The following is an 11,153-nucleotide window of genomic DNA, read 5'->3' on the forward strand; positions in this document are numbered from 1 at the left end:
TGTGTGGGAGTGCAGATTCAAACCCAGCTTGCCAGATTAGAAGTCCGCATCCTAACCACTACACCAAGCATGGCTGCCTATCATGAAAGACACTTGTCCAAATGGATAGCAAGCTTCAGACCAATTAATTAGAAGCTACAAAGCATTTTCAACAAAGAAAAGTTACTACCAGCACAAAACATGGTACATGAACTACATCTAGAACAAGGGGAATAAACAGTTTGAGATGGTTGCTAAACTCTTTGAAAAAATTAAAATTTAGCATTTCAAGAGATCACAATAATTTTTGTGCTTGCTGTATCCGATTAATACAGCAACTCCTCTGAGAAAAGATGTAAGCCTTAATGGAGTAGTGCAGTCTTTTTCAACCCCTTAACGGGGGAGGAATTCCTGATATATTTTTTCAGCTTTAAGGAATCCTAGAAATGGTGGCATGCCCCTTCAGACAAGTGGGCACGGGAGTAAGATGTGGGAGCCAGCCAATCAATTGATCATTTACTGTTTTTGACTGTGGAGAAAGAGACTAGACCTGTAGAGCTACAGGAGAAGTGGTCTCCAGTAATGTCTAGTGATGTCAGCAGAAACCTGAACTTCTGGGAAAGGCTACAAGAGTACCCCTGGGGAACTCTTGCATAACCCCAGGGTTCTCGGGAACCATGGTTAGGAATCCCTGGTATAGTAGTTGCCTTTCTCAACTTTTTTACCATCGAGAAACCCCTGAAACATTCTTCAGGCTTCGAGAAACTCCAGAAATGGTGCAATTGTGCAGAATATGGTTGGGGAGCATAGGTGCGTACATGTCCATCAGGGGCTTCGCCCCTTCCCACACCCCTCCATATCCAACATTGGTCAGGGGGGGACGGGGACAGGCTGACTTGACCATATACGGTCATATTATCCAATAAATATTTAACAAATTTTTAAAATATGTAAAAATTAATTAACTCCCACCCACTGGGGAAACCTTTCCAGGGCCATCATGAAACTTGGTTGAGAAAGCTTGGATTAGAGTGTCAGACTAGGGACTGGGAGTATCAAGCCCAAATCTTCCCTGTCATGAAAGCTTTCAGGGAAACTTTGGCCCAGAACATACACTCGGCTCAACACGCCTCTGTGAGGATAAGCCTGAGGGAAGGAAAATGATGCAAGCTGCTTTGAGTCCCCACTAGGAAGAAAAGCAGGATACAGAGGAAGCAAAATAAAATAGAAGCTTGGTTGTCAAGACCTTTGTATAGACATTGTGTTGAGATGATACAAAAGCTGGCGGCAAAGTATTTAAAAGGGTGCCATATAGAGGATGGAGCAGAATTGTTCTCTCTTGCCCAAGAGGGACAGACCAGAACCAATGGGATGAAATTAATTTTTTTTAATTCTGTCTAAACATCAGGAAGAAGTTCCTGACAGTTAGAGGGTTAGTGGAATAGGCTTCCTTGGGAGGTGGTGGGTTCTCCATCCTTGGAAATTTTAAAACAGAGGCTGGATAGCCATCTGACGGAGAGGCTGATTCTGTGAAGGTTCAAGGGGGTGGCAGGTTACAGTGGATGAGCGATTGGGATGTGAGTGTCCTGCATAGTGCAGCAGGTTGGACTAGATGACCCATGAGGTGCCTTCCAACTCTATGATTCTATGAGTTGATGAGCCATAACTACAACTACTTTGTCCAGTGGCACCTTTAAGACCAACAAAGATTTTGTTGTGCTGCTTCAGATCAACACAGCGACGCACTTGAATCTACTTTTGCTACTGCTTGCATATTAAGAAGAGTAGGATTAAGAAATCACAATTCATTTTGCCTCTTTTATGTTCTTATTCCAATGCCAACCAAAATATCGTCAATACTCAGAAAACCATTAACCTCTGCGATTCTTAATTAGTAAATGTTGCTAATGCTGAACATTAATCGGAAAGAAACCTTACGCTTATTTACCTCTACAAAAGATCCAGAGAAGCAGAACCATACATGCTGAAGAAACCTTGTTTTATATTGGAAGAATCCTGTTTCTCTTGGCTCTTAATTTAGCAAAGACCTGTATGCAGTTGGTTCTGGACTGTCTCTTGTACCTCTTTAAGTTGTTGATCTCTCACAATGAGCTAACATGCTAAGACATGTTTTTGGGGTTAGCACAGAATTAAGGGCCACAACGATATTTAATAAGTAGCAGATTTGAAGGTTGACTTCCCCTGAAGGTATAGCAGTCTTCAAAGTGCAGGAGAATGTGTTCTGTTAGCATTATATTTTTTAATTTGTAGGAATATAAGCTGTGCCTCTTTCCAGGTGTCTAGATTTTAAAATTTGGAACAATTGCAGGATTACCATCACTTCTTACTGTAATCCAGTGCTAGTGAAGCATATTTTGTTAACAGCAACCTGTGACATAATTTGGAGAAAGATGGGCATTCAAGTATATAATTCATATAAAGAAATTCAGTGAAATTAGATGGGAGTTCACACTTACGATATTTACTGTACATGATCCAGCAAGTGTTATGACAACCAAAGCCTGCTTCTGTATACAACTCTCCTCAGTTGGATCAGTGTGTGGACTCACAAAGCATTTCTGTGCCTTGGTAGCACACAAGCAAACAAACCGGATTTCAATAAAATGTGCAGAATTACAAGGTATAAGAATTTGTTCCTAGCACACAGCACTGAACCACCTGATATAGGAAGACACAGATAAAGCACCCTTAGGGATATCTTTTTACACTGTATTTCATTTTTCACACTTTGGTAAAATATTAGATCACTCACACATACAAGTGTGGCTGATACCCATATACATTACAGAGCCAACAGGTATAATGGTGAATATCTAGTGAGCTTCAGATCTCCATCCTTCCATATGAAGCCCACCATACAATGGCCTTCAATTACTCTTTCAATGAGATCTACCTCAAATTATTGCTTCGAGGACACAAAAAGGGAAAAAGAGAACATGGGCCACCCCAAATACCTTGGAGGCAGTATGAGACAAAAAAGTGCAATAGAAGTATGACAAAATGGGTTCAAAATTCTGAAGGGAACGTAAGTATGGACCAGGCACTGTGAGTTAATGAATTGATATTTAGACCATTTCTACACTGGAGGCTTCCCGCCGGGCTGCAGGCTGGAATTTACCTAGGGCAGGTTGCCCTGCCTCTTCCAGCTCCCACAAGGGGGAGCATTTGGCCCAGTGCACATCATCTGCCCCAGATTTCTGCTCCTGTATGGGAGTCGAGGCAGCAAAGTTTCAAGTGCAGAAACAGAGTGTCATACATCAAAAGAAAATTGGTATAAAATTTTTTCCAGATGGTACACAGCCCCAAAAGATATAGCAAAGGTTAATAAGAGTTATAATGGAAAATGTTGGAAATGTCATGAAATAAACACATCATTCTATCATATGTGGCAAACCTGCCAGACAGCAAGGAAATACTGGATTATGATTCATGATGAAATGCAAAAAAATACTGAAAATCAGGTTTACAAAGGACCCAAAATGTATGTTATTAAATATGGTACCAAATAATCTTAAATTATATAGTGAACTTGTTAAATTTACGGTAGCAGCTACAAGGATTTTACATGCATCAAAATAGAAAAAAGAATCTCTACCAGGTATCATTAGTGAGCCTCTTGTGGCGCAGAGTGGTAAGGCAGCCGCCTGAAAGCTTTGCTCATGAGGTTGGGAGTTCGATCCCAGCAGCCGGCTCAAGGTTGACTCAGCCTTCCATCCTTCCGAGGTCGGTAAAATGAGTACCCAGCTTGCTGCTGGGGGGTAAACAGTCATGACTGGGGAAGGCACTGGCAAACCACCCCGTATTGAGTCTGCCATGAAAACGCTAGAGGGCGTCACCCCAAGGGTCAGACATGACTCGGTGCTTGCACAGGGGATACCTTTACCTTTACCTTACCAGGTATCACAGAATGGATAAATGAAATGATGTCAAAGGCAATACTTACATTTTTGATGCAAAACAGATCAACATCAGATTTTAATTGAAAATGGAATCTAATATTAGAATATATCAATTGATGAAGCATGATGGAAAGATCCCCCACCAGGCATTTGCTTGAGGCCGACCGATTCAAAACATCTACAGGTCCCCCTCCCTTCAAACTGAGAGGTTGAACCTACTTAGGGATTGTCAATGTTACTGTTTGTTGAAATGCTGTTCTAGTTGGTATGTTGTATCATGATTGTTATCCGTTATATCTGTAAAGCACCTCCCGCGGAAGCGGTCTAAATAAAGCAGTAAGCCCTAGGTGGGAGGATAAAGGGGCAGAGCGAGTCGGGATAAAAACTCAAAGTGGCCAAAAACTCAAAGTGGCCAATTGGGAGCCGCAAAGCGGCTCCCGATTGGCCCCTTGGCTCGTCCCGGACTCGCACGTGACGGGGCCGGGGGAAGAGGCTTTGCCGCGGGGAAAGGAGCAGGGCCAACTCATCGAAGACGCAGCACCCCTGCTTCTTTCCCGGTGGCAAAGCTGGGCACTGGGGAGGGGAATGGCTTCAGTGCAGAGAAAGGAGCAGGTCCGCTGCATCAGAGACACGGTGGGCCTGCTCCTTTCTCTGCACTGAAGCCGGGGCCTCGGGGGGGGGGGAAGCCTTCGGTGCAGCGAGAGCAGCAGGCCCACGGCGTCACAGACGTGGCAGGTCTGCTCCTTACGCCGCGCCAAAACCGGGGCCTCAGGGGGGGGGCGAAGCCGGGGCCTGGGGAGGGAAAAGGCTTCAGCGCGTCGAAGATGAGGCGGCCCTGCTCCTTTCGCCGCATCGAAGCCAGGGTCTCGGGGGGCAGGGGAAAGGCCAGCGCCTCGGCAGGTGAGAAAGACTTCAGCACCAGGGGGGCCCAGCAGGGCTCAAAGGCTAGCACCCACTGTATTAAAAAATACAATGAGCTTTAAATCTAGTTGTTATATGTTCTATGTCAATGTTCTACAGTGTTTTATGTAAACCCCCTGGAGCCAAATGGAAGGGCAGTATAAATAAAAATCTAAATAAATTAATAAACAAACAATGGAAATATAAGTAGTATTTTTGAAAACTGTATAAAGTATATTGCAATATATAAGTTTAATATTCATATTCACAGTTCTGGAAATGAAATATAAACTTTCTCTTTTCTTGCGATGTTTCCTTTCTGAATAAATAAAATCTATTTTTTAAGAAATGCAATAAAAGTAGAGCTGGGTTTTCATATCCTACTTTTCATTACCCAAAGGAGTCCCAAACCAGCTTATAAGCACCTTTCCCTTTCTCTCCCCACAACAGACACCCTGGGGCTGAGGTCAGTGGGGCTGAAAGTTCTAGGAACTGCTCTGCAAAAACAGCTCTAAGATGACTGTAACAGCTCGAAGATGCCCAAGGTCACCCAGGTGGCTGCATGTGGGAAAATGTGGAATCAAGCCCAATTAAAGCGTCCACCTCTCTTTAACCACCACACCATGCTGGATCTTGATAAGTTTCTTTGACCTGGAGCAACACCATGTCTCACCTTTTGAGACTGCCCACATCTAGGAATTTATGGATCTGTGTAGGATTGCTTCCTAAAGCTGATTAGCACCCGGTATGATCATGTGGATTCCAGAGCTACAAGGATCCTTCCAGTAGATTAGGCTTTCTCAACCAGGGTTTCATGAAACCCTGGGGTTTCTTGATGGCCCTGGAAGGGTTTCCAAATGGGTGTGAGTTAATTCTTAATATATATATATTTTAAATGTGTTAAAACATTTATTGGGTGAAATGACCATATATGGTCATGTTAAACTACCCCCCCCTCCCAAAATGGCCAATGATGGGCCCACAGGGGGTGGGAAAGAGCCCTGGGTGGGTATATACAAAGCTATGCTTCACAACCATACTCTACAGTTATGCCACTTATGAGGTTTCTCGAAACCTGAAGAATGTTTCAGGGGTTTCTCAATGATAAAACTGTTGAAAAAGGCTGCAGTAGATTAAAAAATAATATATTATTAACTGCAGGTTTAATGCTTTAGCTTTATTTCTTCAACACTAAAGACTTCAGATGTCAAAGGAACTTACTTCTAAAGTAAATTGTTCATTGGTAACTTAGCCTCCTCAGTAAGATAGTTTACCAATCTTCCACAGTGCAGGAAAATATTTAGTATGTTCAAAGCTGTCACAGTTCACATGGGGCAACACACAGCAAACGAGCAGACTTCACCAAAACCTAGCGCACACCTTAGAATCAGACGCAAACTCCACATGGAGATCCTGTGAAGCACAGACAACACTGGAAAGATTCTTAGAATGCAGAAAGTTTGGAAAACACTACTCCAAACCAATCCACACTGGTTTCTGACTTTGGGTTGGCTGTGCATTCCTTCCTTCATGCAGCGTTGAATATCCTAACCCCTGCATATTTTAAAAAATTGTATTTTCTATGAGATAATGGCCAATATTGCATCTGTTTACTAAAACAAAGATACAATCATCTTGGCAAGCAATTTATAATATCCTTATTTCTGGCAACCACTATTTCAATGCAGATAGATAGCTCTTCATATACAAAAATTCCAGCACATCACCAACTTACAAGCAACAGCCTTTCTTAGCAGCACCTGCATCTATCTACCATTTGACAGCCATGAACTATAGTATTTGCAGCCAGTTGCTAGATACAGTCAGATTCCAGATTCAAAGCCATCAATATGATGAAATGCTCCAAATTACATGTCTGAAGCATTAGAGATGTCTAGTTCTTTAATCAGGACAAAGCTTTTAAAGAGGTACCTTTTAGGGCACACCCCAAACATGTTATATAACTTCAGAACACACTTTATAGTAGGCCTGGAATCTTGTTGGGTAAGGCACCCTTAGTTGGGTAAGGCAGTGTCCGGAACCTTTCTAAGGCTGCAGACCGGTGGTGGTGGGGAGGACGATCCGGCGGCCGCGCATGCGCGTTTGTGCTGGCGGCCCTGCTTCCTTCTCCCCCACCCCCACAAAAAGAAGCTTGCAGGTCGCAAGCTAATTGGCCGCTTTTGCGGCCAATTTGCTTGCGGCCTGGGAAGTTTCTCACTGCGGGGGGGGGGGGGGGGGCGCGGCCCGGTGGTTGGGGACCACCGGGGTAAAGTACACAGATTAGAAACACTTTCATGTTTCTTTGTTTTTAAATCCTCATTCATTTTGCAAACTTAAAATGCACTTCTCAATCAGATTTATCATTTATTTTGCTTCCAAAAAGCCTTGATTCTCAAGCCAAAAATCATCATTCTGGAACTTAAGATCCAGATGGTGGTTTTAGCCAAGATACTACATAATGTTTGCACTTCCTCCTGTTCCCTCTCTTCCAGGGTGGCAGTCCGGCACACCTCATTCCACTGCATGGATAGGCACAACCATAGATAACTACTACCAAGAGAAAAATCAAAGAATCAGTCACACGACAAACTCTCAAAAATAAGCTATAACAGTCTCAAAGTAATTCCTTTATCAGGTCATATTCAAAGAATCAGTTTAATCGGTTAAGCAAAATGCCTCAGTAATTTATTTTTTTTAGAATATGCTACATTCACTCTTACCTGACAGGTGCTCAAAATGTCTATTTTGCCTTGACTGCAAGCCCCAAAGAGATTCCTATTTGACACTACAACCCTTTAGGTCAGGCTGTCCTGATCATTTCTGGTTGCCCTGCCTCTAAACAGGCCCATACACCCAAACTAGGAGAGGGAAATAAATCACCTTCGCCCATCTCACTCCACAACCCCTTTGTTATCCAAACCTCATTTTAACTGATGAATTAAACTCCCATGGTATTATTTGTTATAACCACACATTAAGGGGGGGGAACCTCCAGGAAAAGGTTCCTGAGACTCCAGAAAGGGCACAGCATGCTAAATTATTCTGTGACATCCAAACCCACATCCCCACAATTCTCAGTTTAACCCCAGACAGCTTTCCATTTTCCTCTCAAAGGTTGCCCCTCTCCACTTTACCAAGTTTACCAAAAAAGTTTACCAAGTTATGTTTAACCACCAGCATAGAAGAGCTGACGAAGCCTGGAAGTTTGTGTTGTGGGCCCCACACCAGTCCAACCCCACCCCCCACACACACACAAACATTAAAAGAGTATGAAATAATTTCAAATTAAAAGTTGCATTCAGGACAACAGGGACCTGAAGCAGTTACTTGAACCCCCCCCCCCCACTCCAGGACAGGGAGGGAGGCCCAAACTTAGGGAAAAGTCAAGAAGAAATTATGTGCAAGGAGAAAAACCTAACCCCCCCAGCCCCCGTGGTCTGAGGCAAGGGGCATGATGGGGGTGGGGAGAGAGACAGGGCACTTCCTTATAAAACCTCTCTCTGTGTCCCACCCCTCCCCCAACTTAAAACCCTTCCTCCAGAAGACAGCCCTTGAATTTGGGAACTCTTTGTCGGGGCAGGTCAGGAGGGTGCGCCTGCTCCTGCAGCTAGTACTTTAACTGAACCTCCCCCCCCCCCAAAAAGAAACCCTCACCCCCCCCCCCCACTACTCCCTAACCTACCTGCTGCAGGGGCATTTCCGAGCCTAACCCCGCCGCCCCCCACCAGGCAGCTCCCAGCGTGGGCAAGCAAGGAAGGAAGGAGGGAGGGCGGGCGAGCGATCCAGACGCGCCCCCCAGGAGGCAGGCCGGCCAGCCAGCCACGCGCGCCCCCGCGGTCGCCCAGGCCGAGGAAGAAACTGGCGTGTCCCCCTCCCCCCGCTCGGCACAGCGCCCCCTCCCTCCCTCCGCCCGGCTCCCAGTCACAGACGCGGCCTCGGCGCACGTGTGCGAAACGTCACCGCCGAGTCCGGGGCTGAAGCGGAGAGAAAAGAGCGAGCCCAGCGGGACGGAGCGGGAGCCTCCCCTTTCCCCCCACGGCCATGCGGCCTCGCGCGCAGCCGGCACCCCACGCACCACGGCGGCCGCCCGGCCCGCATCCACGGAGGGGCCGCCCGGCAGGCCGCCGCGGCTCCCTCCCCCCCCCCGTCGCCGGGCTTTGGGTGCGGGGCTGGATGGGGGCACGGGGGCTGCCCCCCACCTCTCAAGCTAAGCTAAGAAATGGGGGGGAGGGAAGGGGGTCTGCAGCGGCGCTTCGGGGCCCCGTCGGGGGAGGGAAAGTAGTGACAGCGCAACTCCGTCCGCCCGTGCCCAGCGAGACGCCCCTTCCCCCCTTAAAAAGGGGGGCAAGAGGTCCTGGGGCGAGGGGGCGCCGCCGGGTGCATTACCGAGGGTCGCCCTCCTCCGCTCTCCCGGCCGGGCTGCAGCAGCGCGGGGCCTCCCTCGGGGCCGTGCGGGGTGTAGCTCAGCGCCGGGCCTCCTCTGTCCCCGAGCGCGGGCCGAGCGCCCTCCGCGCCGCCGCCGTCCGCCCCGGGGAAGCAGGCGCGGACCCAGGGCGGCGCCAGCACGGCGGCTCCGGCGCCGGTGTGGATCTGCAGGAAGGCGGCGGCCGCGGCGAGGCGGACGGCGACGACGGGGCTGGCGGCCGGGTCCATGGGCGGCGAGGAGGCCGACTGCGCCGCCGCCAGGGCGTGGGGCTGGAGTCCCCTTCGCATCCTCCGGCGCCCGGAGCGGAGTCTCCACCCACCCCTTTCGCTTCGCCGCCCCCCTCTAGGCCTTCGCGGCCCGGGGGCGGCTCGGCGGCCGCGCCCGGCGAAAAATGGTCCCGGCCGGGGGCGCCGGGGGGGTTCCTGCGGCGGGAGGCCGCGCCGCGAAGGGCGCCGAGCCCGGCGAGCCGGCAGATGCGACGGATGGAAGGCAGCCGCTCCCGCTGTGCAGCGCCGGCTGGAAAATGGCTCCAGGAAGCAGCCGCAGCAGCCGCGACGGCTGCCGCTGACAATGAATGAAGGGAAAGGAGACGGGTTGCGCGCCAAGGGCCTCCCGCGAAACTCAGATTTCCCGCCCGCTTTTCAAATCGGATTTGCATAGCCGCGCCCCCCGGCTGCGCCGAGCTGGAGGCGGCTCCTCATTGGCCCACTCCTTCCGCGCGTTCGGCCAATGCGGAAAGTCCTCCGCGCTTAGCCGACTCTTCATTGGGGGAGGGAGGCGCGGGGTTGCCCTGTTTTGCATACCGCTCGTTTATTGGCGGGTGGGGTGGGGGATTCCCTTCTGAGCGGCCGGGATTCCGGGCTCGGGCCAGACCGGCTTTGGGGGGAAGGAGGGGGGTTGTACTTGTGACGTCGCCGGGGCTCTGCGCGCTCCTGAGGCTGCGAGGGAAGATCCGCCGGCGGCTGCCGGGAAGGAGAATCTCCGCCGCGAAGGCGACGGGAGAAGCAGGACGCCGCGGATGCGCTTGGCCAGAGGCTCGTCACCACCGTCGTCTCCTGCAGGGACGCTGCCACAAGATCGGGTGACATCCATGCCCGTGCATTTACCTGTGCGCTCGCCCCTTCTGAGCTGCCCGACCGTGCGGCAGGGGCACTGCCAGGTAGCATCCAGAAGAAGAAGGGGGGAGCGGGTTCTGGCACAAGGCACATGAGAATGCACTTTTGAATGAGAGCAGGGCAAATGCAGAGAGTGGTGGTCTTTGGAATTATATTTTAAACTGTGGCCTCCATACCAGACATATTACATAGAGTAGTTGGAGCAGCACCATACAGAATTTTTCTTTTTCCCACCCAGCAAACCCTAAGAGCTACTGTATTAGTGCATCTTAAAATCACTTGGCCACTTGACCTTAGGGTCGAAACATGTTTGGTCTTGGTTCCATGTGTTATTGTGAAATGGATATTCAGTACGTGACTGTGGTTTATCATCAATGTTTTGAATTTTTAACTTGTGCACAGTACTGTAATAAATATTTGCATTTGAAACTTTCCCTGTAGTTCAACCTTTAGGATCCTAACTTTAGTCAGGTTGGGTTTTGTTTCCCTTTTTGGTTTTGTCCTCTACCCATGCTATCAGGTTCTCAATTTCCATCAATCCTGTTTGTCTTCATAGAATCATAGAGGGTTTTTTTTTGGGGGGGGGGTCATCATACAGGCCATCTAGTCCCCCTGCTCAATGCAGGATCATGGGGACTTCACAAGTGCCTAGGAAAGGCTGGGCTGGTTTTCTTTGTCCCTTGTAAAGATAAGGGGAGGGAACCTTCACTTGATGAGACTGACTGTGAAGAGAGAAAAGGTATGGAGGGGGAGGAAGAGAAAGATTAGTCTGTCTAGCAAACTGGAGGCCTCAGTGGTGGGACTGAAGGATGT

At 48.8% G+C, this 11,153-nt stretch overlaps 1 protein-coding gene across 2 annotated transcripts in view; it reads right to left on the reverse strand.

Moving 5' to 3' along the window:
- The window catches only part of E2F3 (E2F transcription factor 3), a 34,485-nt gene extending 24,723 nt beyond the window's left edge, over positions 1-9,762 (reverse strand). For both annotated transcript variants that reach the window (XM_077353036.1, XM_077353035.1), the window contains exon 1: positions 9,186-9,762. In XM_077353036.1, coding sequence (XP_077209151.1) covers positions 9,186-9,512 — 327 coding nt within the window. In that variant the 5' untranslated portion in view covers positions 9,513-9,762. The remainder of the gene's footprint in view (positions 1-9,185) is intronic.
- Positions 9,763-11,153: the final 1,391 nt, after the last annotated feature.

Source organism: Paroedura picta, chromosome 9, assembly GCF_049243985.1.
Source record: "Paroedura picta isolate Pp20150507F chromosome 9, Ppicta_v3.0, whole genome shotgun sequence".
In the NCBI taxonomy this organism is placed as follows: domain Eukaryota; kingdom Metazoa; phylum Chordata; class Lepidosauria; order Squamata; family Gekkonidae; genus Paroedura; species Paroedura picta.